General features: G+C 48.4%; 1 protein-coding gene across 8 annotated transcripts in view; it reads left to right on the forward strand.

Moving 5' to 3' along the window:
* The window catches only part of MGMT (O-6-methylguanine-DNA methyltransferase), a 285,152-nt gene that overhangs the window by 25,845 nt on the left and 231,886 nt on the right, over positions 1–27,421 (forward strand). For 2 of the 8 annotated variants that reach the window (XM_022568451.2, XM_089898361.1), the window contains exon 2: positions 16,602–16,674. The exons of 1 other annotated variant lie outside the window; for it this stretch is intronic. Coding sequence is in view for 1 of the 7 variants with exons in the window: in XM_089898360.1 (XP_089754486.1) it covers positions 21,156–21,158 (3 nt within the window). In the remaining 6 variants the exon portion in view is untranslated. Of the gene's footprint in view, positions 1–10,608; positions 10,884–16,601; positions 16,675–21,008; positions 21,159–21,179; positions 21,843–27,421 lie in introns of those variants that run through there. 5 more of the 8 variants (XM_089898362.1, XM_089898360.1, XM_022568450.2 and 2 more) reach the window with 5 other exon arrangements.

The raw sequence follows: 27,421 nt of genomic DNA on the forward strand, positions 1-27,421 counted from the left end.
CACGTATGCACGTATGTGCACGCGCACATCACGTGCACGCACACATCACATGCACACTCACACGAGATAATTTCTCTACATGGAATAACCCCAGTTTTGTGTTTGCCTCTTTTACCTGACCTTTTATCGTAAGTGCTTATCCGTGTTATTTCTAGAGAAGACACGGTATTCCATTATAAAGGTGTAACATTCTTTCATTGTTAGGTATTTAGGGTAATTCCATGTCTGAGACCCCGTTCTAAAGAATTAATTAAAATTTTGTGCACAGAGATATTTAATGCGGTCTTTTTGAGAATTCAACCAAATAGGGAAGTCTTCCTAAGTCTTAGTTTGAGAAATTCTTAACCCTCTTAGCCTCTTGAGTTTAGGGACTACATCTTATAATTTTGGATCCAGTAGCATTACGGTCATTTATTCATGTCTTCATTCAAAGCATCGCCCACCTGCTGTTGGTCAGAGCCTCATGGGTGGGGATGTGCTGGGTGTGTTTCCGACTCTGAACTGAACAGACAGGGCCCCCACCCTGTGGAGCTTGAGCTCACATTGGGCGTAGTGACTGAGGTGCTCAGGGGCCAACCACATGTGCTCGGCGGTGGCGGTCGGCCTCCTGGTTTATCAGCGAGTCGACTCATTACCTCCTGGGTCTCAGTTTCTCTAATGTGACAGCAACAGGGTTGGTCAGCACTGCCGACAGAGCATTTGGCAGTGATAGAATATACCTGTGCCGTCCAGTGCGGAGGCCACTGGTCACGTGTGGCTGCTGGGCACTTGGAATGTGACCAGTGTGACTTAGGGAACTGAATTTTAAGTTTTATTATATTCTAATTAATTTAAATTTAAACCAGTGGCCCCATGTGGCTAATAGCTACTGTGTTGGACAGTCCTGCTCTAGATGGATTAACTGTTTGTTTAATGGTATTTAGTGGTCTTCAGAATCTATTCTGATTCTGACATTTGGTTTTCTTGTTTTATTTTTTTGTAATTTATCACTAGCGCTTTGAGCATTAAAATCTCCTTTTTTTGTGAACAGAGTACATGTTTTTCCCTCTTTGTGCTGTTTTAATAGGGACATCACCTCCACGGGGAGAGGAATTTGCCTGAACAGGACGCTAAAAAATATAAAGTAGGCCGAATTAGAGAAGAAAAAAGGGTTTCATTGGAAATTAGCTTGTGTTGCAAAACCATTTAATTAAACTAAGACATTGCTGACACCACACATAGGCTGTTCTGTTAGCTCTGTGGTGTTCCTCTAACCAGGTTTTGGATTGTTGTCAAAACTAAGAATTTAAATTTGCAACTCAGTTTTCTGTTATAAGTAATTGCTATTTGTAAATGAGACTGATTTCTCTTTGAATTTATGGTACAGATAACGTAATTTAGAGTTACAGATCTCTTGATCCTCTGGGTGTAGGCAAAATAAATTGTAGTATCTAATGCTGGAATTGGGCGGGATTTTTCTGTGAATCTTAAAATGTCTGCTTTGTAAAACTGGGTTAAGTTATTTTAGAAACTATAAAGAGTCACTTGGTAATTAGGTGTTTGGGTTTATTTGTTATAATTGAGTGCTTATTAAAGTTCAGTGTGTTTTTACCCCGTGGATCAGAAGCTTTCATAGGCCAAGGGATAAGATACATCCTCTTACCCTTCGCTCGCTGATTATGACTCACAGATGATGGATGACCTCCTGAACTTTTAAATTCCTGTTTGCTTGTGGAGAACGAAAATTCTCATCTCTTGATCTGGCCTACTCCAAAATTCTGGAACCATTTTATATAATTAAACCTTACGCTATATCACGTTGTTGGGGGGTGGGGGGAGAAATGATAACATGGAAGTGCTCTCTGCCAGACGTGGATGGAATTTGGTCTGTCCTGGCTTATCTCTCTCCACCAGGATTCCTCCCCGTTTTCTAGGCGAAGCTTCTGCACGTCGTTAAAATCACATCAGGGCTTCATCGGGATGTAAGTTCCTGCAGAAACAGCCCTGTGTCTGGTCACAGAGAATGTAATGACATTCCCAGAGCCTTCACAGGTCAGTTTGGTGTCTCCCTGTGTCCAGCACTGACAGGGGTGATGCTGTGTGTCGATTCCCGGTGCTCTGGCACGGTGCCCCATCGTGTGGCCCGATTCAGAGAACATAGGGTGACAGGGGCGGTTTGGTTGTTGGGTTTGCCTTTTGATTTTATCCTTATCCTTTTGGAGAAGAGAAGAATGATCATTTATTTCTTTGGGATCACACCATATTGCAAACAGAAAGCTCTGTTTCATAAATATTTAAGGAAGCACAAATGTCTGGAATTTTCATAGTCACTCTAAATCTTCCTCCAGCCCAGCCCGCCCCAAGCTGGTTTGATCCTCCTTAGTTCTGCATACTTGCTAGTTGCTTTTTTCATATGATCCAACAACAAGGATGCTTTAAAATTTATGAAAGTTTAATGAATGGCCAGTGAGAAGAGAAACCTCTTTCATAACAAGATTAATACCTTGGCTCAGGGGACATAACATTTTAGTAAAGTCAAAATTTGTATAGTTATCCTAGCTGTGCTTTCAACCCCTGGCTTCCTTATAAAAATGTCTAAATAAAATACTGGTAGCCATCTCTGGCCATTATTTCCATCTGTGTTATGTGGCCTGACCCGGAACCCACTCAGGGTTGTGATGTCTGCGCCAGGGTCTCCCGGCTTCTGTCACGTTAGCTGGTGCAACTGTTGTAGATGATGTGCTGATGCTAGCTGTCTCCATGATCTAGATATTTCTGGGAAAAAATACAGGGAGAAATATCCCTGCAAATAGTGTTTTGTATTGTTTTAAATATACTCACATATATAATTGGTACCTTTTCCCCTTTTAATTACTACCCTTTGATGTAGTGGTCTTGATGTACTCCTTTTTTTTCTTTTCTTTGGCTACAGAGACCTATTGGGGCTATGGAGGAAATACTCTGAATGGTTTCTGATTTTAAACAGGAGGTGCCTCATTTCTTAGTCTGATTTATAATGTGATAGAAAGCTGCTGGCCAGCTGACACTAATCTTAATTTATGATCTATTTAACCTTCTTATTTCCCAGCAACAACTCACATCCCCCGCCCCAGACTTGGATCTTTGTACCAACCTGTTTCAGAGGCAAACATGCAGCGTCATGGTTCTGAATCCCAGAGGTCGTGGGAGCGGTTTTCATTGAGAATGTTAATGCATGTCTGCGGCCTTCCCCAGCCTGCAGGCAGTCAGGGGGTGATAAAGGCCCTGCAGATGCCTCTCACCCTCTCTGGTTCCGTCTCCCCGTTTCTCAACTGCCAGGTCTTCGGGGTCAGGATACACCCTGCATGTACACAGTTGTCAGTGGAATAGGGGGTCTTTTTTGACTTTCTATTTTGAATAATTTCAGCCTTGTTTCTGTACACCATCCATCTAGTTTTGCCTAGTGTTAACATCTTACCTGGTCCTTGTACATAACCTTGTTCAGTTACCACAACCAGGGAATTAATGTACAAGGTATTAGCATATTAATTAGCATTAATTGGTATTGTGTAATACTATAAGCCTTGTTGGAATTCCAGCAGTTTTCCCACTCGCGTCCGTTTTCTGTTCTGCCATCCAGTTCAAGGCCCCACGTGGCATCCTTGTCTCTCTCATGTCTAGTTTGTGGCAGTCCCTCTTGCCTTGCTTTTTGTCACTTGGACACTTTTGAAGAGTACCGGTTAGTTATATAGTAGAATGTCTCTCATCTGGGTTTGTGATGTTGTCTCACGATTAGATTGAAGTTCACGCTTCTGCTAAGAAAAGCACAGAGGTGAGAGCCCTCTCAAGGCATTACAGCATGGTGCCCACACGTCAGTTACTGGTGATGCTAACTGAGCTTGGTCACTTGGCTAAGGTGGAATTGATTGTTTCTCCGACTGTAAAGTTACTGTTCTCTCCTTTGTAGTTAATAAATATCTTGAGACATCTTGCTTCTCCTCAGGCTTCAATTACCAGTTTTAGCATTCATTGATGTACCTTGTCTACAACAATTGCTACTGCGTTGTTTGCCTGATGGTGTGTATCCCCTTCATTTTTTTCTTCTTTCACTGATTGGAATTCTTCTGAATGGACGAGCTGTCCCTTCTTTCCCACTTACTTGTTTACTCAGTGAATTGTTGATGTTAGTATGGACTCGTGGATGTTTATTTTGTGCTGTGGGTTGTAGTCCAGTACTGTCATTGCTTATTTTGTTCGGCAGCTTCAGCTTTGGCTCTTGGGACCCCCCCCGAGGTTGGCTCCTGTCTTTCTGACATGTCCAGCCTTTGTGTAGCTCTTTCTTACTTCCTGGCCCCACAGTGTAACCCAAGCTTGTCTTGTATTTTCCCTGCCCCAGTCCTGGATTTACTCATTTCTCCAGGGAGCCCACATTCCTTTTCCTGGAATATGATATTTAGAGACCAAGGTCTGGGCACTGGTGTGCGTATTGCTGCTGAGGTGCTGATGCTTCTAGCCCCGCTCAGTGGGCAGAGCCAGGGCGTCTGTGCGGGTTCGCTGACCACACATGCACATCATGATGCACCTGCATTGATTTCTGCATCTGTCATCTGTGTGCGTATTAAAAACTGTGAGTTTGTCCTGGTACCTCCAGTTTGAATCCAACACAGCAGGTTTCAGTCTAGCCACCACCTGTCTCCGGCAGTGAGAGACCTGGCTCTTGTGATGGGCACATACTTACATATGGGTTCTTTTAAACAAACTCTGGTGAACCCGTGCCATTGTATCGGCTGTTACTAGTGCAGGTGCCACCTGGTAGGCGAAATCCTGTTTGTGAAGGAGAGTGTTTCCTGTGCTTGCTTGGTCAAAAGGTAGTCTGCAGAATTCTTTTAACTGCTCGTGTCAGCGTGGTTAGGAATTCAGTCTTGACATTTGGACTTGAGTAGACAGAAAATGGAATCATTTTGTTTTCAAAATAGATGGCATGCTTTCAAGTAAATGGACCAGCTAATTAGCTTATTTTCGAATATTCAAATGTACGTTGAGAAGAAAGAAAACAATGAAGGTCCTCTAATATTATTTTCTGTGAAGAATAATTGTTACCTTTCATAGGATTCTCTATTAACTTAGGTTATTTTTCTCTTTTGTTAACTTGTTTTCTTTTAACTCCCATTTTTGAGAAATTGGTACATTTTATCTGTAAGCAACTCATGATTCTTACTTTTCTTTGTCAAAGAGAAATATTGAAAATTCATTAGATAAACATGAGACCCTCTTAAAGTTCTGGTTGTACATTACTGTGTCAGGAGTCACACAGTATTCATACTTCGAGGTGTGGACAGTCAAGGGTTTCATTAAAATACTGTATTTCTTTACGAATACTGTGTTAGGTAGGATCTTACACCTGACTCATATTTCATGAATTTTTTTTTTTTTTTTTTTTTTTACTAGAATTGAGTTTGCTGGTGGGAAAGGACCATAAAGCTTAGCTGATAGAAATCACACTTACCATTGTGCGTTTTCATCAGATGAAGATTGAAAATTGTTGGGCATCTTTAGGAGATGCCTGGATCTTCTAGGAAGGCGGAAGCGTGTCAGTGCCCGTGCGTGGTTCTCCACGCTCCTTCTCTGCCGTGCCATCAAGTTCATGCGTGATCTCCTGGAGACGCCTGTACACCCGGAGTGGAGGCTCCTGCTCTGGAGACTCACCCAGACCCGCAGGGGATGTTTGGTGGTATTTGTTACTGCAGAGTAGCCAAGCCTGTCCTGACTAACACAGTGTGGGATGTGTGTGTGGGTCTGGGAGGTAGTTGCCAGTCTGCAGAAGTCTAGGCTTTGACGTGTGTTGGATTTGACCTTGAATACCAGCTGCTACTTACGTGCTGTGCCCTTGGGCTAGTTACTTACCCTCTCAATCTGTTTTCTCATCTGCAAGTAATTTGCTTTACCTTAGGTTTGCTGGGAGGAGTAAATGAGATAATATATGTAAAGCACCTGGCCCAGTGCCAGGCATATGCAGCTAATAATAAATTTCATTCCTACCCAGCTAGACCTTTGATAGTCCGTTGGCATGGGGTCACCCATGTAAACGTGCAGAAGTGTTCTTTTTCTGGGGTATTTGTTTTAATAAAAAGGAAATAAATGATCACATGGTTATTTTATTTTGCCCTGTAAAAACGAGTTAAAACAAGGTATGGTTAATGTATGCCAGAGGTGTGGTGGGATGTGGTAGCCGTCTTTCCCTAAAGAAAGCTGCGGCCCAGTCCTAAGGCTGTTTTTCCCCTGTGTGAAGATGTGTGACTGGGGACCGGGCCGCCTGCCTTCCTAAATGTCCTGAGCTCCCTGTCACCTGTAACTGACTTAGGGAAGACCAATGTGGGGACTCAAGGATTTGACTCTCCCTTTATTCTTGTCTTTAAAATCAAGTTACATTCTTTTTTTTAAGCAATAAACTTTCAGAGAAAATGAGGCCTAGAGAACAGAGGTAGCGACAGCAATACGCTGACTACGGAAGCAGTATGACCCACACAGGCAGCCGTACCCAAACAGAACATAAAAATGCATGCAGTCCAGAAATGCACTTTTTCTTTTCATGACTCGACTCCATGTTTCGTTTGTATTTAAAACTGAGTTGACGAATATGAATACAGATGTTCAGAGTTATGGTAAAGTCATATTTGTTTATGTGCATGGACTGTATCTCACAGTTTAAAAGGGAGAACAGTTAATGGTTTTGCCCATACTGCTTGGAATTTTTTCTTTTTCTTTTTTTTTTTTTTAAATTATCCTCTAGCTTCCATTCTTCAGGTGTGTAGCTATTTTAGTGTTATGAAGGATGATGGATGATGCTGGAAAGTTTCTTTGGAAGCACTTCTGATACTGTGCGATGCATTTGGAGGTCAGCTACACTTGGCTGATGCATGATTTATCCCATGTCCCTGCCACTTCCCGAGATAAAGCTGCTGTTTTATCAAAAATGCCAGCAACTGTGATTTCGAATTTATAAACCTCCATTTTCAAATAATTGTTCTGATTACTCTCTGCCTTGGCAATCAAATGATAAAGGTAATTGCACACCAATGTGAGACAGCGCCAAAATGCAATAAAATTAACCTGAATTCGCTTGACTTGTCGATGGAGAAGTATTTTTGAAATGTAGCATTGCAGTCAGGGAGGGTGATATTATAGCTGGAAGGTGAGTTATTGCCTTAATGTAATACTCGAAATTTAAAAAAGAGACTGTTTCTGTTGAGGGCGATTGAGCTTTTGAAATTCAGTTGAAGTGAATCTTATAATTGGCAACAATAATGCACTTTGAAGGTAATATCTTTTATTGTGTTATGCCTAGTTGCATTACTCTTATTTAGCGGTTTCTGGCTTCAGCTTTTCTAACACTCGGGTAGAAGCAGGCTTGGAATTCTGTCAGATCCAGGCGGCTCAAATGTTTTATTCTCTTTTTAGCATTGCCCCTTGTCTGAAAGTTACGGGCTTATATAAAGTATTTGACGAAATCAGTTAGCCATCAAAGGTTAAGTATTATTGTTAATTTTTTAATAAGTTTAAATAAGGTTCCTTATAAGTGTGTTTTGCTCCCCGTCTCTGCGCGTGTGTTGGGAATTTCCCACTGTAGCCTAGCGGTTTTCAGCGGCACCTGACCCGGTGTGCCATCCCCACCTCCCGCCCCTTTAGATACACATAGTTCATAACTTTCCCTTCACAGTCCTGAAGTGAAATTCATGGGTCACACCTGTCTACATATGCTCCTTAGGAAAAACGTAAAGTAAGATGTCAACAACAGGGCAGTAATTTATAAGAAAGTTTTAGGTACTCAGAACAGAAAAGCTCAGGCAGGGCTACACTAGAAGCGTGACGACATCGGCCCCCTCACAAGTGCCCTCCTGGTGGGGGGGGTCTGCACCATCACACCCCACCAGGGGCAGTGGGGACCCACATTTCCAGAAGGGGGGAGTGTCCCCGTGGGCAGTGATTGCCCCCTATGGCCCTCCACCACCATTCAGACCTCTTTTGTCCAGTCTAGGCTCGTGTGAGGGGGGTTTTCATTTTTTTTCTTTTTTTTTCTGACTTGGTAATTTGTATGACATCCAGCAAAGACCGCGGAAGATGCTTTGGGAAAGGGCTGATTCAGGAAGTATCATCGACCTAAGCTAGCAGTGCTGCTGGTTCTGGGAGGATAACTCTGGTCTGCTGTTTTCCTAAAGAGAATGCAGAATTGGGAGCAGATATGCCTAGGGAAAATACAACTAGTGGAATTTGCCCAAAAGTACAACCGGTGGGAATATTTCCAGAAACAGTAAGTGGAATTTGGAAAATGTAAGTGAAGTAAGGGGGATTCCTGGTAGATAACGCATCTCTTGCTCTCCCTCTTCTATTTTCTCGTCCATTGATAGGCTGTATACTGTTATCTTAGCCTACTGGGCTCCCTTGGTTTAGATGAAAATGAAAACGATATCATACGAAAGGGGCTTTGTGGCTGGCCTAGCACGCATTTCTATGTCAGAATGTAGGCCTATCAAGTATCGAGCAATGTGTTGTTGTGGTTGTTGTTTTTTACTTTTTTTTTTTTTTTTTTGCTGTACGCGGGCCTCTCACTGTTGTGGCCTCTCCCATTGCGGAGCACAGGCTCCGGACGCGCAGGCTCAGCGGCCATGGCTCACGGGCCCAGCCGCTCCGCGGCATGTGGGATCCTCCCGGACCGGGGCACGAACCCGTGTCCCCTGCATCGGCAGGCGGACTCTTAACCACTGCGCCACCAGGGAAGCCCCAAGCAATGTGTTTTAGTGTTATGTAATAAATATCATATAAAATAAAAATGGAGTATTTTGATTTCTTTAACAACCTCAGGCTGAAGTTTTGGTGCTGTAAAATTATCATGGAGCTCAGTTACACAATGGTTCTTGGTCTTAATGTGGGCATATTTAAGCTGATTGTTCATTTATTTATTGAGGTATAATTGACATACAACATTGTATTCGTTTCAGGTGTACAACATAATGGCTCGGTACTGGTATATATTGCACAACGATCACCACAGTTAAGTCTAGTTAACACCTGTCACCGTAGTCTTTTATTTCTTTAAACATGGCTGAGTTGCTTGCTGTCTGTGGCTGGTGGATCCATTCTCTCAGCTGCTGCTGTCTGGGTTTTGCTTGCTCTTGCTTGTGGTGTCGCGTTTCCCTGCGTGCCTGGTTCTTCGATTGTACTGGACGTTACGTTGGAAAAATTTCTCCATGATTTGCTCTTAAGAGTGACGTGGAGCCTGAGGGGCTTCCCAGGGGCAGCGCTGACTACACCAGGGGCCTGGGATCGCTCACGTGGCTGGGACCTGAGCTCTGCCTCACCTCGCTGTGGGCTTGGGCTCAGAATCCCTAGCTGTGGGCGGTGTCCCCTCATTAGACCACTGGTTCTAACTGGGGGCGATTTTGCACCCCCAGCCCGGGACGTTTGCCACTGGAGGCGTGTCTGGTTGTCACAGCCGAGGAGGCGCTGCTGCATGCAGTGGGTGAGGACAGGGCTGCAGGTAGACGTCCCACCGCACGCGGGCCACCCTGCCGCAGGTCTGTCCCCAGTGTCAGTAGTGCCACGCCGGCACCATTCACGGAGCCTCTGAATAACGTTTTTTGTTCTTCTGGCCTGAGGTCTTTTTTTCGTTTAAATTGACACACAGTTGATTTACAGTATTGTATTAATTTCAGGTGTACAGCATAGCGATTCAGTCCTTTTACAGACTATACTCCACTGCAGGTTGTTACTGGATAAGGGCTGTGAACAGCATGTTTAAAGCCCAGCTGGTTCCCGTCTGCCCCTGCGTCTTCCTCACTACCCACCCTGTTGTCATCAGTGGCTTCCTGTGCCCTCGCGCAGGATTCTTGTGGGGCTACCTCGGTCTCCTTCCTTTCCTGATCCCCCCTCCCCGGCCCAGCAGCGTGTCCCAGCGTGGTGGGTGGGTTTTCTGGGAATCCCCTGCCCCTCCGTTCCCTCCTCAGCAACGCACTGAGGGCGGGTGAATCTCGGAGCACCCGGGTGGCACCGAGTCTCCCCCTCACTGCTTCCTGGACATCCAGCCCCAGTCGTCATGCTGCTCCAAGGGCCTCGGCCAGCCCTGCCCTTCCCTCACTCATCTGCTGCACTCGCCATCTCTGTAACTCCGTGCTCCGTGTTTTCTTTTCCCTGTGTCTTTGCACACCCTTTCGCTTCCACTCACAAATACCTTCTTAATCGACCCCTTCCGAATTCCTACCCGTCCTTCAAAGCTCTCCCGTAAAGATTTTCCTGGTCCTTGAACTTGTTCTGTTAGTTTGTGATGTACAGCAAAGTGAATCAGGTGTACGTATACATATATCCCCTCTTTTTTAGATTCTCTAGCAGCCTCACGTGCTGTGTCTTCACTTGGTTGTGTTTGCTGGTGTTTTGATTGTGTTAGTTACCTGGCAGATGGGGAAACCTTTAAGGCCCCGGAAGTAAATACGGATCTGCTTTCAGTACATTTTATCTGTTAAGTTGCAGCAGCCAGGAAACAGCCTCAAGCTTGTCTTTTTCTTTCACCACAGGTTTTAGGGTTTGAATCAGAGGTAAGACGTTTACTAAACGGCCGGGTTCTAGGTGGTATGTTACATCCTTTGTAGGGTGGTGACACCTCCTGTGCAGTTTTTGTTTTGGGGGAGCCTGCTGTTTCCTCTCTCAGCGACGTGGCTTTCTGTCCCAGGAGAGGCCTTCTGCTTCTCGGGGGCCGTGGGGAGCCCGGTAGCACTGAGCCTGTGTCTCTTCCCGGTGCCTGGTCACAGCCGTTTCCTCAGGACTGATTACCTCAGGGGTGGGGTTAGACACCTTGTAGGCGAAAACCCTCTTCCAGGTGACTCACCCCCGTTCAGTCCACCCCACCTTGCCTGCTTGGAGACCATCGATTTCAGGTGAGGAGGTGGGGGAAGCGTCTGCATGACCTTTAGAGGGTCTGGAGGGGGTAGTCAAACTGAGAGGTTCCCGGAGGGAGGGGGTGGGGGAGAGGTGTTGTGAGGTCTGGAAAGGTAGAAGGGAGGTGAGAGGATGCCAGGTGATCTCTGCGTAAATCATGGTGCTTACCGGGAGGTGAGCAGTACAGGTCTTACGCTCTAGAAGGAGAAGGTCCAATGGGTGCCGACCTCTCACTTGGAAAACCAGATTAAATAGACGTCTCCGGCCAGACGGCTCATCTGATTGAAGAAAGCAAAGGTAACATTTTCTGCCACAAGGAGTGTGTGTGGATATTTCTAGTTACGTATTTCAAGGAACTAATCAGTACAATGAAATTCTGTGATATCAGATTGTCCGGTTATTTCGGGAGAGTCGCTCGGGCAGGCTTTGGTTTGCGGAGGGAGGTGTGCGATTCCCACGTGAAGCCAGGACTCTTGTCTGCCACTCGGCTTTACGAGGGTTCTGTTCGCTTTTTCTTTTTGGGTTGAAGCTTTTGCCTTTCCTGTATGAGATGTTTATCATCGCTACCCCAGAGTGTCTGGAATAGATATTGCCTTAAGCTGTGGGATGAAGTTTATTCCCACGATGGTTTAATTTTTAGTGTGTCCGCATAGTGTGTATGCTCTTGTTCATGGGATACGCATGGCAGATCCTGCCCCGTGAGACCAACATGCAAAATCGCATCTTCCATGCACATCGTGTACCAGGCACTGCGCACACCTAGGACTCCCATCCTCATTTTTGTTGCCTCTTTCTCTTTTTGTTTTCCTGGCACATTTATATTTCTTTGTAGTCTTGTGTTATTATTTCTGTACAAAAAGTTGTGTTTCACCAAGTAGAAAAAATTTTTACAGTAATAGCAGTTAATTATTTTAGTTCCGGGCTTCCCTGGTGGCACAGTGGTTGAGAGTCCGCCTGCTGATGCAGGGGACACGGGTTCGTGCCCCGGTCCGGGAAGATCCCACATGCCACGGAGCGGCTGGGCCCGTGAGCCATGGCCGCTGAGCCTGCGCGTCTGGAGCCTGTGCTCCGCAACGGGAGAGGCCACAACAGTGAGAGGCCCGCGTACTGCAAAAAAATAAAAAAAAATTTTAGTTCCAAGTTGTTTAAAATTGACAGAATTACTAAATCTTCAGCTCAATTCCACTGTAGAATGATTTAGAGACACTGTAATTGCTGTTACTTTTTCTAGTTGATCCAGAGGTGACTTTAGACATGTAACTCTGCTCTGAAAGACAGTCTGTTTCTCTAATTCTTATCTGTTTGGCTTTTCCTCAGTTATGTATGATTCTGGGATGTAAAGTCTGCTTGGTTCATTGAAATCTATACGTGTAATACTTAAAATTTTTTTAAATAGAAAAAGAGCTTTTTCTGTCTACCAGCTTTTGATAAAAGTGGGACACTAAAAAGTTATTGCAGAGCAGCAGTTGAGAGGAAGAGGAGCAGAGGGTCTGTGCGCCCCAGACTGGGTGCCGTTCCCGGGGGTGTGTGTGGACAGCACCCTTGGGTGCAGGGCTGGAAGGGAGCTAGAGCCCGTGCAGGCCCCCCGGTGCACGCAGAGGGCTCCCCCACACGCACACCCCGGTGTGGCCGGGAGGCAGCCCAGGCAGCTGCCCTCAGTGGTTCTGCCCAGGGAGACCCCTTTTCCATCTCCTTGGAAGACCACAGGTGACCAAACCAGTGGCTGCCAAGTGGGGTCAGCCCAGAAAAGGAAATCTGGGTGTCATGTGCCACGGAAATGATTCCTTGGTGAATATTTTTTGGATATTTCGTAGACACTAAAATATAATACAGTTGTCAAAAATGTGGCCTTGTGGGAAACTACACATCTTAGGGAAAACGCTAAAACTGAAGTGTGAGGCTGGGTGATACATCGGAAGAGGTGGTACAAGTTCTGTGTCATTCCCCGCGGTGCCTGTTTCAGTAGCGTGAGTTGGTGGGTGCTGTCTCCCGGGGCGGGGGCACCTCCCCGGTGCCTCTCGCATCCAGAACCCTCTGCTGGGCATGGGGTGGCTGTGGAAACTGGGGGGTGTGGGGTGCTGGAGCTTACTGCATCTCTGTGGGGCAGCCAGGGCAGCCCTGAGGGCGCTGCAGGACCCTGGTGCTGGTGGCCACGTGAGGACCTGGAGGTGCCCTGTGGAGAAGCATCTCAGCTGATGAAAATATGGCGGGCACCATGTATGTTGGGGAGGACACTGGAGTTGATGTGTGAGAATGGGTGAAATAGTGGGTATATTGGAAACATGGCGAACAGATCTCAAGCTCTGTCATGAATCATAGACTTGCTGGTTATTTCAGTTAGTTTAGTCATTTTATTGATCTGTATCTCATATGAGCCAGGGAAGAATTTGAGGAGGTTTACAGACATATACATAATTTTAAAAATGAAAAACATGTAAGATATAGATGAAAGCATTAGGCACAGGAAATAAGGGCAGGGAAATAAATAAAGCTGGTATTCCGAACAAGTGGCACAGCTTTTCTATAAAATGGCTCAAAACGGGCCGGATTTTAAGCAGTGAGCTTCTTAGTGGCCAGAGCAATGACGGGATCCAAATTAATTGCTGGTAAGCATCACTTAGGTTCTGACTTGACTATTCTAAGAAAACACGTGCACCTGGCTGTTTTTGAAAGCGAGATGGAGACCTTCTCCAGAGATATTTGGGGCTCGGCATGAGCAAAGAGAAGCAGACATGGTTAGCGGGAGGCTCGGTGCCCCCAGAGATGGGACTAGACACCGTTTGCACGGTTCTAAAGCTGCCTGCAGCATTGGCACCACGCGGGAGCTGGTTCAGGCAGCACCCGGGCCTGCCCCCTCCTGCCGGGTCAGCGTCTGCATCCCCCAGGCCCTGCGAATGGCTGCCCCAGAATGATCGGGTTCGTGGGGTGAATTCCTCTCCAGGGCTGCCTCTCTTTGTGGCATTTGGGTTTGGCTGTTGTCAGGTCAAGGATTTAGAGCGGGCTCTGTCCTGGGCGTGTGGCTGGTGAGAGAGGGCAGCAAATTTGATCTACTTGAGTGTCTGCTCTGCAGAGACAGTGTGCCAGGGCCTCGGGGGCGGCAGGAAGGAACAAGGCCTCCATTCTGCCTGAAGACCTCCAGAATGAGGGCAGCCAGGTGTTGGCAGCCACCCCCAAACTCCATTCACTGGAGCTGTCATTTGCTCAGTTGTCACAGTTTCACAGGTTTATGGGTTGCCTGTAGCGATGCTTATTAATGTTTTCTTTGTATCAACTTAGTTCTAATGTAAACACCTGCGTCCGCCTTGTCCTAAGGAATTCCAGTGAAGACAAGTGTTTGATACATATTCATTTTATTTTTTCTGTTACATGTTAATTTAATCCATAATTCATAAACTTGTATCTAAACGAATCTCACCCAGTTCAGCACTCTAGTCAGACAGCCCCATCCGTTACCTGTTCCACGGGGCTCTGGAAAAGTCACTTTCATGTCTTTAGCCTTGTGTTTTTCATCAGAGAAATGGATGTGCCTAATTCACAGGGCTCTTGTAAAGATTAGAGAAGAAGCATACGGAGAGCCTGGCACACAGGAAATGCAGGAATGGTCAGGAAACGACTCGTCCTGTTATTAGATTGCGTTGTGGGTCAGTAATGCAAAAAGAAAAGAAGTTGAATTATAGTCTGTACACTTCTCAGTGTCCTAAATGGAAGAAGTATGTTTGATAACTTTTATAACAAGCATTGGCGAGAATGTGGAGAAATCAGAACCCTTGTGCATTCATTGTTGGTGGGATTGTACTGGGGCAGCCGCTGTGGAAAACAGTATGGTGGCTCCTCACAAAGTTAAACATAGAATTACCATGTGATCCAGCAGTTCCACTCCTAGGCATAGACCCAAAAGAACTGAAAGTAAGGACTCGAACTGTTATTTGTACACCGGTGTTCATAGCAGCATCATTCAGCATAGTCACACATTGGAAACGACCCAGATGTCCATCGAGGAATGAACAGATAAACCTCAGAATATGGTCCATCTATACAATGGGATGTTACTCAGCCTTAAAAAGGAAGGAAAGTCTGGCCCAGGGTACAGCATGGATGAATGTTTTAGACATTACGCTCAGTGAAACAAGCCAGATACAAGAGGACAAGTACTGTGTGATTCCGCCTGTATGAGGTGCCTACAGTAGTCAGATTCACAGAGATGAAAGTGTGGTGGTTTCCAGGGGCTGGGGGAGAGGAGAGGGGACGTGGTGTTGAGCGGGTACAGAGTTTCTGTTGCAAGTGATAAGGAAGTTTTGCGTCCGTAGTGGTGATGGTCACACAGATACTGTGAATGTATTTGATGGCACTGAATTGTACACTTACAGACATAAAATGCTAAATATGTGTATTTTACCACAATAAAAAGAAGTACATTTGATAACTTTTAAACAGAAGGAACATTTGGGACACCGTGTCTATCACACCTGGTCACAGGCTCAGCGTGCCACCCAGGTCTCCTGGACCCACACCTTGGACACCATCCCTGGGCAGGAGGGAGGGCGGGCACCACCCAGAGCATTGCTGTCCCTGTGGGTGAGGGAGGTGGGTCTTCAGGGACCACAAAAGCAATTCCAGAAACTGTCCCAGCCTTGGTGTTCCGTATAGGAAAAAAAATGAGAAGTAAGATGACCTTGTAAAGGACGTCATGAAACAAGGGAAGGTGACGATCAGTGTTTCCACCAGGATGCTTGTCATTCACCCCAACGAATAAGTTTGTGTGTCGTCTTCTTCTGGACGGGGAACTTCCCAGCTCCACTGGCTCTAACCTTGTGTCCTCTTTGCAGTCAGTGTGTTCCAAATCTTGTGAATAGTCTTCTAGAAAGGGAGAAAATGGCAGTATCTTTAAAAAATCTTCGTTAAATGTTAGTTTGCATGCTAATAGATAAGGTACTTAGTATTTAAAGGAGTCGTTAATTATCAAAGCGTTTTTTATTCTGTTACAGCCTGGATTTTTCTTCTAATTCAAGTTACCCTTGAAATTAATGTGGTAGATCGATAAGATTTTCATCTGTGAATACTATCTGAAGAATTCAATCTGTTGTAATTTAGATAAAATGTATCAGCTAAGTTCTGTAGCACGAAGTTTTACATTCCTGCTAGTTTTTGAAATATACTGTAGAGATTTTCCTCATGGTAGTGGGAACATATGAGAGAGAGATATGATTACATCAATCAGTTATTTGAACAAAGACTGGGTATAGCTTACATATGATTTTGTAATAATCCCTATTTCCAAGGAAAAATATTTGCACAATACTTAGTCACTGTGTCATTTGTAGATAAAGGTTATGCGGGCTTCCCTGGTGGCGCAGTGGTTGAGAGTCCGCCTGCCGATGCAGGGGACGCGGGTTCGTGCCCTGGTCTGGGAAGATCCCTACATGCCGCGGAGCGGCTGGGCCCGTGAGCCGTGGCCGCTGAGCCTGCGCATCCGGAGCCTGTGCTCCGCAACAGGAGAGGCCACAGCAGTGAGAGGCCCACATTGGTTATGAGTTGGTCTTTGTTTTTATTGAAACATAGATTCTGTGTGTAAATGTGGATTTTATGTATATCTTCTCCATGTGTATGACAGGTGTCTGAAATCAGTCAACTTGAGCACAAATGAGTTTTCTATATTAAACATTGAATTTCATTTGAACCTAGTTTGATCCCACACCTTCATCCTCTTTTGCCTACAGTGAGCAGAGCCCAGTAGCCAGAGACAGCCTCGTCCTGCCCCTGTCCTGTGCGGCCCAGAATTTCCTGAGCCAGGTCAGTTACTGGGGTGCCACCTGACCCTAACCTGTCCCCAGCTCACTGACACTGCCCGGCCCAGGGACAGACGGGGTTGGATCTTTGCTGGGAGATGGGGAGGGGGGATAACTCAGGACCAGAGGGATAAAGGGGGTTCAGAGACTTGGCTGTGCTATGGCCTGTCACCCTTTCTGGGAAGACACGTGTGCGGGGTGAACGCAAAGCCCACATGGAGCCTGGGATGGAGGGTCACAGGGGGTCCCGATGTCCCCCGTGGGTGCTGAGAGCTCACAGTACAGCCAGGAGATGGTTCCGCGCGGGTGAGATGTGTGTTGCAGAGGGGAAGGATGGGAGCTTGAGTGCCTGTTGGTGACCCCGCACTGCTGTCGTCGGCCCCAGAGCTGAGGCTGAGGGGCACCTCCAAGAGGACCGCATGTGCTTCTTTGGACGAGCCGTGCAGACGGCCTGTGGTGCGGGCGGGAGCGCACTCTCATTACTGTACAGCTCTGTGTGAACGCGAGTCCTTAAGCTGGCTGGTTAAAAGGGAAGTTGGTGCTTTAGTAACAAGTACAGCTCCCCAGATAGGGCTTCATTTGTGGGTGAGAGAGCAGGACTGTGTGTGTGCAGGTTCTGGATCTGGCTCGGCGATGTGTACCCTCCAGCCTGGCCAGCATTTAAGCCAAAGGTTCGAGACCTTGACATCTTGAACCATTGTGTGAGCAGTTCGACATCCAAGGGTAAAAAAATTCAGTGTAAGAGTGGGTGAAAGCGGGTGTATCCTGCAGGACCTTTCTCTGTGAAGTAGAGTCACCTGTGCTGACTGGAGGGGCCCTCGACAGATACGTTTGTCTTCCAAATAGAAGCTTGAATGCCCCACTACCGAGAAATCCATCGGAAGTGAACAGAGCAAAGCAGGTGTTCCTTGATGGGTCTTTCTTCTTTCCTTTCCTTTCCTTTTCATTCATGAGTGATGGTCGTCAGGGACAGAATCTATTCCTGATGGCCCCGGCCATGCTTCGGGATTGTAATGAGGGTGAAGCAGTGACTTCCTTGGCACTTACTCACTTTCGTCCCTTTTGGAAACTCAACCAGATATTCACTCTTATTTTGATGGGTCACTAAAATGATATACACTCCTAGCAAAGACGGAAGTAGGCCATCCGCGACAGTGGGGACCTTTGAGTATTTACAAAGCATCAAGTGTAGACAGCAACTATTGGAGCATATGGGGGTTGGAACCTTTGACAGTTGAACCCCGAGTGGGGTTAGCAGCAGGACTGCAGCTGGTGCTCGTTCACTGGTCGCCTTTTGGCATGACCCCCACACCTCCTCCCACTTAAGGTTCACGAGGGGAGAGGCTCGCTCCCGCGCCACCCCTGTGCCTGCTTTGCCTTAACGGGCAGTGCCGCCCTGGGACGCTTCCCTGTCTCTGCCTCTCCTGGCTCCTGGGCCACAGAGGCCTCTTGAGCATGTCTTTGGGTGTCCTCGGCGCTGCTTTGGTAGGTGTGTGGGGGCTCCTTCCGTTATTTCTCTGCTGCGGGCGGGCGTTGTTAGGTACATGGGACCCTGCAAAGCCAGACGCCCAGCCTCAGAAAGGGTTCTCAGGCTCTTGTCGTGACCTTGCCCAGCTGTCTGTCCAGCGGCCACCAGCTACCCAGTGACACTGCTGCCTTGCCTTGTGATGACCCCCGGCTGCTCCCACACCTTTCTCCACCTCATTGTATCTTTTGGCTGCTAAGTGCCTGGCCACCACGTTGCTCTTCAGTTCACACGAGAGAGACAGGGACGGCAGGCGCCGGCACGCGCACACGGACGGAGGTGGTCTGGCCGCCCCGCAGGCTGACAGCCTGGGGTTGACTTCCCAAGGGGCCGTGAGTAGCGCTGCCTGACCCTCGGGTAGCCCCGACTGTCTCGTCAGTTCGCACGGTGTCCCCATCACAGAGGAGGAGACGGGGCCGGAGTGGTTGCCGGCTCTGCTTTGCTCTCTGCAGGCCCAGCTCTGTCCCCGGTCCCCTGGGGAAGGCGTGTTCCCCAATCTAACTTAAGCGCCGCAGCCGGGGACTGATGCCGAGTGGGATCTCCCTTCAGGTTTCCCACAAAGGTTTTCTCCAGCTTCCTAATAGGATGCAATGTTTCTGTCACCTGCAGTGAGGATGGGACCCTGTTAGGAGGATGCTGTAGCAGATGGAGCGTGATTCTGGCACATGCCCACCTTTCCCGCCTGCCTTATGGCTTCAGCCCCGAGCACCCCATTGGAGGGAGGGCCCACTCCACCCTTGTGGCTGCAGCAGGTTTCCTGTGCCAAGTCATCAGGCTGGAGACCACCGCGGCCACACGGTGTGACCTGGGGCAGCCCCTGGGCGCCACCCCTGGGCGTGGCTCACGCACCAGAGACACTGGTGTCAGTGCCCTGGCTCCATACTCTGTTTATAACACTAGAAAACAAAGAAAACCCCCTGCTCTGGGAAATCTACCATCTTCCTTTTGAAAGCGTTCCACTCTGTTTACTTCTTAACGGATGAAATATGTAAAGATATCTTCTAAATTTTAAAGTACCAAACACACATGGAAAAAAGGCCAAGCGTGTATCATATCAGCTTGTGTGCTTTGTTGAGGATCATAGCTTGGCGCGTGGTCTGTTCGGCAGGGAGATCCTGCCCGATTCTTTTTCTCCTGTTACTGACTGTCCGATGCTCCACCTGAGGCCGTGCTGACTGACAGGTCACTATGATGTCATCTTTCTGTAAGCCCTGGACTGCTATAAATTATGTTTTAAATGTTGTAATTAAGATTTTGAGACTACTAAACTGTCTTTGAGGGGAAGAACCTGTCCCCTTCTCCAGAGAGATAATTAATTCTTAGAGTATATGGGTTTTTGAAGAATTTACTGTAAGATAAAAGACTGGTATTTTATTCTTGCATTTATTAGTATTTAATCAAATGGAAAGTGCACTTTTGGTCTGGGAATCTTGGCTTCAGCCACAGGATTAGACTGAATTATTGTTTGAAGAGTAAAAGGTATAGAATTATATGTTCAAGTTATCAAGCCACTGATAGGTTTTGGGCATAATGTAGCTAATTTAGAACATAAAATTTCTTGCCTTGGGTTAATGGTTCAGAAGCGGCGCACATGTCAGTGGCTGCTTGGCCTTGCGGTGAGGATGGCGTCTGTCCCTCCAGGAGCCTTGTGCCGTCAAGGCTGGCTCGTTCCCAGCCGCCGGAGCGTATCTGGAACACAAGGCTCTTCCATTTTGGGATATAAGTCATCAATCACACCGTGCTTCTCACCCGAGAATCGTTTACCGCAGAAACAGAGTGCAGCTGACTCTTTATTAGGGATAAAGGGGACCTAATCCTGTGGTTCTTAGTGGTGGCCAGGCTTAGCACTCCTGCAGACTAGTGGCTGGTCTTTCTAAGCCAGTACGTAAGAAATTCCAGAAGACTTTGGTAACCACATCTTGCTTGAGGTTGCGGTGTCAAAGACAAGCGGGTGAGCGTGTGGGAATCAGCGTGGTCTTGTGATTTGTTCGTTAGCAGGTGGGAGAGAAGGATCCAGCACCACCAAACCTGGGACAGGCTGATAATCACTTACGTGCGCTGAGGTCAGGAGGTGGCAAACTTTTCCTAAAACGGACTGGATGGTAAATAGTTCTGGCTTTGCAGGCTGTGTGGTCTCGTCACAACTACAGCTGACCCTTGAACAACATCGGGGTTAGGGGCACCAAGCCCCCTTCCCCCTGCACCCAGTTGAAAATCTGGGTATAACTTACGGTCAGCCCTCCGTATTTGTGGTTCTGCGTCTGCGGATTCAACCAACCGAGGGTCGTGTAGTCCTATAGCATTTACTGTTGGAAAATAATCCGTGTATAAGTGGACTCTGATGGTTCAAACCTGTGTTTTTCAAGGGTCAGCTGTACTCACGAGAACTGCCGTCGACAATACAGAATGAGCCTGGCTACATTTTAGTGAAACTGTATTTATAGACTCTGAAATTTGAATTTCGTATCGCATGTACGAAATTCGTATCACATTTCGTAACACACGTCATGAAGTGTTTTTCTTCGGACTTCTTCTAACCGTTTAAAAGTGCCCTGCATCCCACCAACCCCGATCATTGTCAGGTGCTCAGGTACCCAAGCTCTTCACCCACAGGTGTCCCTACTCTTCAATCTCAGCGCTTCTTGCCCTTGAGCACCTTGCTGAATTTGCAGAATACACCCAGGGAAATACTGATGAAGCTGCGAGGGGAGGAACGGGTTGCATCTGGGCCAGTGGATCCTGGCAGCCCCCTTGCTTCGGGCAGGGACGTTTCTGTAGGTCTCCCCGAAAGCCACGGTTGATTCCCATTCCAGGTGTGGGGATGCCTTCCTGGCCATTTGTCGGAGCCCTCTCTGAGGATTTCGGTGGAGCCTGCTATGGAATCTGGATCTAACTGTATTCACTGTGCTGTTTGAATCAGTGCAAACAGGGAGTGGGGTGTTGAACCTGGAGACAGCATTATGGTGAGTCCCCCTGGTAAGCTAATTATGTCACCGACACAGAAAGCACACGTTTTTAACGTAGACGTTCCATGCGTCCACAGGTGGAAATCTTTATTAACTGGGACTTCTTTCTCGTGGCTTGATTGCAGACAAGCCTGTGCTACTTTGATACTCCAGGGCTCTTCTGGGGTGCGGAGGATTTTGAATCACATCTTGCTGTCAGAGAGAGAAGTGTGAGAGCTTTTCACTTCGCCAGCGACCCTGCGCATCCCGGAAGTGTGCTCTCCTTCAGCTCTGCGGCGACCGCGGCCAGGGGCCCGTCCTGTCCTGCTCCGCAGCGGGCGTCTCTTGGCTTTGGCTGCCCTGCCAAATTGAAGAAGGCGTTTCTCTCAGATCTTCCCACCTGTTCTCCCACGTTACTGATTCTCTAAGAAAGCTAAACTGTGCCCAGCTGTAGAGGTGGATAAAGGATGAGGTTGTTTTCTGCCGTGACTACGGAAGCTGATGCTTCCCAAGACACGGCAGTTCCAAGAACTGACGCTGCATTGTGAGCACCAGCCTGCCGCTGTCTCCCGCGCCACGGCCAGCTGTCAGCGAGCAGCTCCGGACTGAGTCGGTGCCTCAAGTGCGGGAACGCTTGCAGGCTGTGAGGCGGTGCTGTGGGCAGGGTGGGCTCGGCACCCGCCCCATCTGATCCCCAGACAGGTATTTCGGTCAGTGATGGTCACAAAGGCAGTTCTAACAGGGGGAGTTAAAAGTGAGGGGAAACGTGGCATGTTTCATCGTGTTTTCTTCACGGTAGATCATTCTCGGTCCTCACTGAAGTTCAGGATGCCAAGGGTGACACGGGGACGCTCTGAGATTGGGGGAGGCAGGGGCTCGGGTGTCAGCCTGCTGGCCGGGCCCTGCGGCGGCGGATGCGGACCCTGCGCCGCGGGGCCGGGCTCTGTGCGGGGGGCACGAGGCGCCCACGGGACTCCGGGTTCCCCGCGCCGTGGACTCGGCCGCTCTCCGCGTGCTGTCTGGAACCCCGAGGGGCGTCTAAGCGTAAAAGCGCTGGGGCGCGCCCTCGGGATTCAACCAGCAGACCCAGGCCCGGCGGCTTGGCGCGCGGGGAGCTGCGCTGGGGCTTTCAGCCGCAGGTTCGGGGGCGTGTGCGCCTCCTGGGGCGGCCGCGGCCCGGTGTCCGCACACGCTGCCCTGGAGGCCGGTTCCCGTGGGGCCTCACACCCCCGGGGGCTCTCTTCCTCCCCCCGACCGCCCCGCCGGGGGCGCCGCTCACACCTCAGGTGCCCGCAGGGGGTCGGGGGGCGCCTGGGCCCGTGGGAACGGGACCCGGGCCCGGGAGGCCGCACAGGGTCAGCTGCCGCCGAGACCCCGGCGGTGCCAGAGCTCCGAGGCCTCAGGCCGCCTCCCTTCCCCCTTTGCTGGGACCCGGCGGCGCCGGCGGGGGTGCGAGCTGGCCAGACTCCGTAGGGCCGCGTTGGGCCCAGAGGACCGGACAGCAGGCTGGGCCGGGACGAGGTGACCTGTGATGCGCGCGCTCCTCCGGAGGCGTGGCTGCAGCCCCAGCTGGCGCTTCATGTACGCCCCCCCCGCCCCCCGCCCCCGCCCCCCGTACTGGCTGGTCGCTGTGCTCAGAGGCCCCGGCGGTTTGATGTAGGAGGGGCTGTTCTGTCGAATTAAGGTTTCTTGGCTGCTTTTCCAAATCCTGCTGCGATGGCTGAGGACGCAGAGTTCTCATCCTGCTTCTGATTGTGGGCTCCTTGTTGGAGGTCTGGGCTGCATTCATTTCTGTAACCTGCTTCCTGTCATCGTTGGTGCATCTGGTCTTCTGGCTGGTGACACATTTGCTGTTAAAGAAGAGTTCTTCCGTCACTGAGTACTCAGACGTTCCCTGTGCATTTCCGGAAGAGGAGTAGGCGGCGTAAGCTGCGCAAACAGCGCCTGAGAGCGGGGCTTCTCCTGTCTTTCACCAAAGTCCCCCTCCACCAAAGGGCGGGGGGGCAGAGCGGGCAGTGACTGGTGCTTCCGGGGCCTGGGAGCCCGGCAAGTGGGAAACCTATTAACAAACTTGTGCTTTTCCTGTTTCATGCTCATTTTGGTGTAAAACTTTTCTTCCTTGAAATTAATTAGCCGGGGCGGTGTACAGCGTTTCACCTGTGGTTTCAGGTGCGTGGGCTCCACCGTGCACCCCGAGCACGCACACTCGGGTCGGAGCTTGCTTTGACGCCGGTGTCTCGTTTCACGGAGAGTCTTTGTAGATTTGACTCTGGTCTGCAGCGCCGTGGTTAGTAGGGGAGCTTTTTTCTTCTTTTGAAGAAATAAGTGATAGTTACTAAGAAACTTTTAAGAGAAGATCTTTATGGGTCTTTCTGTAGAGCGTTCTGGCATGTTCTGGTGTCATGCACCAGTTTTTGGCAAGATCCGGAGATATTTTATCTGTAAGCTGTTGGAATGGATATGGGAGCTCTAGTTACCACCTTGGTGTTGTACCTGGAAATATTTTTCAAAAATGCTTGAAGTTCCAAGAGATTTCTGGAGCATTTTGTTAAACTGTACACATGTAAGTTTGATGCACTTGTCTCTGTGTGGGATCTGTTTCTTTTACCCACACAGACATATATGGGTTTGTATTCTGGCTGCTCCCTAATTCCTGTGTAGTTGCACAGATTCAAAACAGCCTTTGAGCTTCAGAATAGAAAAGCAGTTAAACCTTCCTGCATGGCTCATACCTTAGTTTGATAACATGAACAAAAATGAAAAGTTTGGAAAGGAAAACTGACTTTTAAGTATAGTTTTTAAATGGAGACAGTGCCTGTTTTTATCTAGAAATGCTTGTTTTAAAGACCAGTGAAAGAATTTCCTTAGATGTCCCTCTAACATGGAAGCTCTGATGGGCAGGCATTTTCATGGCTGTTTTTATAATGTGCTGCTCGGAGCGCGTTGTTTAGGCGACTGGTGAACGCTGAGCGCTTTAACGAGATGCACGTGCGGTGGCCGTTCTCCACCTTGGCCCTGACTCCCCTGCCCTTGTTGTGATGGGTATTCTTCAGGACCAGAGCGTCGTTAATCAGGAAGGTGCTCACAGATCCCATGTCCTGGAAGTCTGTGTGTAAGCTCAGAACGGGCAGAGCACAGTATTTATGGGATCCCTGTAGAAGCAGTTTTTAACTTGGAAGCCTAGTTGTGACACTGTAATGCAGAATTTCTTCTCCCTTTGTGTGTGCATGTAGCTGGGTTCACCAAAATTTAGCAGCGAACGAGAATCATTTCCCTTCCGTGTCAGGGTCGTAACAGAAGGCTTTGGAATGGTTCTTTTTTTAATTAGTAAACTTTATTTTTTAGAGCAGTTTTAGGTTCACAGCAAAGTTAGAACAGCAGTTTTAGGTTCACAGCAGAGTTACACAGAGTTCCCATATACCTCCTCCCCCCCCCGCCACGTGTGCCCCTCCCCACTGCCAACATCCCCTACCAGAAGGAGGTAAACCTTTGTTCGTTGTTTACATCAGGGTTCACTCTTGGCGGTGTATTGTCCATGGGTTTTGACAAATGTATAACGTCGTGTATCCACCACCGCCACACCCTACAGAATAGTTTTACTACCCCGAAAATCCTCCGTGCTCTACTTATTCATTCCTCGCTCCCCCCAACCCTGGTAACCACTGATTTTTTTTTTTTTTTTTTTTTTTTTACTGTCTCCATATAATTGGAATCATAGAGTACGTAGCCTTTTCAGATTGGCTTCTTTCTTTTAGTCAAATACGCATTTAAGTTTCTTCCGTGTCTTTTCATGACTTGATACCTCAGTTCTTTTTAGCAATGAATTAATACTCCATTGTCTGGATGTGCCGCAGTTTATTTAGCTATTCACCTAGTGAAGGGCATGCTGATTGCTTCCACGTTTTAGCCATTGTGAATACAGCTCCCGTAAACATCCATTTGCAGGTTTTTGTGTAGACGTGAAGTGATGTTTTTGCACAACTTCTGGATCCATTCTAAGTTTGATATACCAGATGGCAGTGCCCGTATTTTGTTTGGCAAAATCATTTCAACCAATTGAACCCTTCTTGGTTGTTAGGGCATAATAAACTGAGGCATACTTACAGCTGCCCTTTGTTGAATGTGACCTGGTGAAATTCTGCTGGGGAGGCCCTGGCCTAGTGGCAGTGGGAGCCGGGTCTCGGCCACTGGCCTTGCTTCTCCCCATCATTTTCCTTCTTGACTTGTACACCTGGTGGGGGTCAATCCCATCCACTTTCTTCTCCCCCCTCTCTTTGCCGGGTTTATTAAGAGGTGATAGGTGTGAAGTAGTTTCTCTCTTCTAGGGGTTTGACACATGTTTTTTCCTAACAAGGATAATCCCTCCCACCTGAGCCTCAGGTAGGCTGATGTTGAGTAATGAAGACAAAGGTGCTTCTCTGATGCTTTTTTCTTATTCTCTGTTCAGCAGGGTGATTGTAAAACTAGTTTTCATTTCACGATGACTTTGCTGATGTCAGGAGATAGGTTGCTCCCCTTCCCTCGATCAGTGCTCGTGGTGCCAGCGAGCTTGCACTTCACACACGCAGCTGATGGCGACACGGAGGTGCCCGAGATGGGGCCGCCGTGGGGGAGGCCTGAGCTCAGCTGTGGGCCACATGCCGTTGACCTTGGGGAGATAACAGTAGCAAACATCTGGGCACCTTGTTTGTACACTGCTTGTAAGAAAGCAGACGATTTCTTTTTTTAGCCCCTTTCTGGTCATTTTTCATTGCCTAGGACACTGATACTAGAGATGGTTAAAAGTGCAGAGGAGCAGGACTGTGAAGACGGTTCTGGAAGGACAGGTTTTAGACAGGCGTGGCCGGCCTGGAAAACTACAGGCAAAGGAGAAAGAGGACGGTTTGTTTCTGGGTTTCTTGCTTTTGGTATAGTGGGAACTCAGCCCCTGGCGCCAACCGCTTAATTCAGAACATTAAACACCATTCATGTTAAAAGAGAGATGAAACGGAATTCACTTCACTTTTGCAGAGGTCTCCAAATAGCCATGAAAAATCGATTCTTCTTCCTGCCACCAATTAATGTCGGCTTGCCACTTTGCGGCTTTAGGTAGCTGCCACGGTGATGATGCAGGGAGCTGGGCCTGCCAGGCCGCCGGGCTGGGGGGGCACAGGGTGTGTGCTTCATGAGAGCGGGAAATGGGGAGCCTGGCTGTTTAATCTGTGTCCTAAATGCGGCCGTGGTGCTGTCCCCCAGAAAGCCGTGGGCCCGGTTGTCCCTGCAGCTCGGGGACTCAGCTAAGGAACGTGGTTTCGCACCATGTAAGCTTGCTCCCTGCTGCTCGCGGGAAACAGTCAAAGAGCTGGCTTGTTGCAGCCTCCGCAGGACCCTGTGGGCTAGTTCTAAACTCCCAAACATGTGGGTTTGGCACATTGGAAACTGGTTTGTTGGGCTTTTGACGGTTGGCCTCCTCCCTGTCCTCTGACGGGGCTCCCGAGGCCTCTGCCGCAGGGTGGTCCCATGGCCTCCAGTTGGCCGCTTCAGGTTTGCTGGTTCCAGGACAGCCCCTATTTTATGCAACTGTAAACGTGGTGCTTAGGAGTAATGGATGGTTGGCTTGTAAAACTTTTCCCTCCTCTTTCTGGCTTGGAAACCAGCACGGCATGCTATTAGCTGGAGCAGATTCTGTTATTGAGCCCCAGAACCTGTGCAGACATCATAACCCTGTCTTCACGGGTGTGGTTACAGCGTCCCAGACCCAGCACTCCCCTTCTCTGCCCGTGATGTTCTTGGGATCGTCGGTGCTACCATTTGCCCTCCTGCCCCTACAGTGGCACTCACCGCTCCAGCAGCTGCCACAGCGGGCTCCTCTCAGACGTGGGTCCTCTCCCTCCTGTGGCTGCTGCCTCCTTCAGTTCACAGATGTCCTGTGCTCCCTCTAGCACCAGGGCCTTAGCACGTGCAGACCTGCCTGCCAGGGGCACTCCTCTCCTTCAGCCTGCCCCCAGAAAACTCCAACTTGCCTTTTTGTGTAGGCACCTCTTCCAGGAAGCCTCAGGTCATCAAACCCCAGCTGTGGGCTCTCGTTAATCCTGGAGTTCTCCTTCTGAGTCATCACATCAGGTATAATTGAATGATTCGGATAATTAGCTCATTTATTCAACAGGTATTTACTGAGCACCTATGATGCATTCTGAGTGCTAGCATATAGCAAAAATCAGTTAGGACAACCTCAAGTTGAAGAAAACAGGAAATCCTTCTGGCTTGAAACAAGCAGGGCTTTCTTGCACAAGTAGAAGTCT

Source organism: Delphinapterus leucas, chromosome 16, assembly GCF_059928025.1.
Source record: "Delphinapterus leucas isolate spDelLeu-1000000601 "Yukka" chromosome 16, BTC_Dleu_Yukka2, whole genome shotgun sequence".
NCBI lineage: Eukaryota > Metazoa > Chordata > Mammalia > Artiodactyla > Monodontidae > Delphinapterus > Delphinapterus leucas.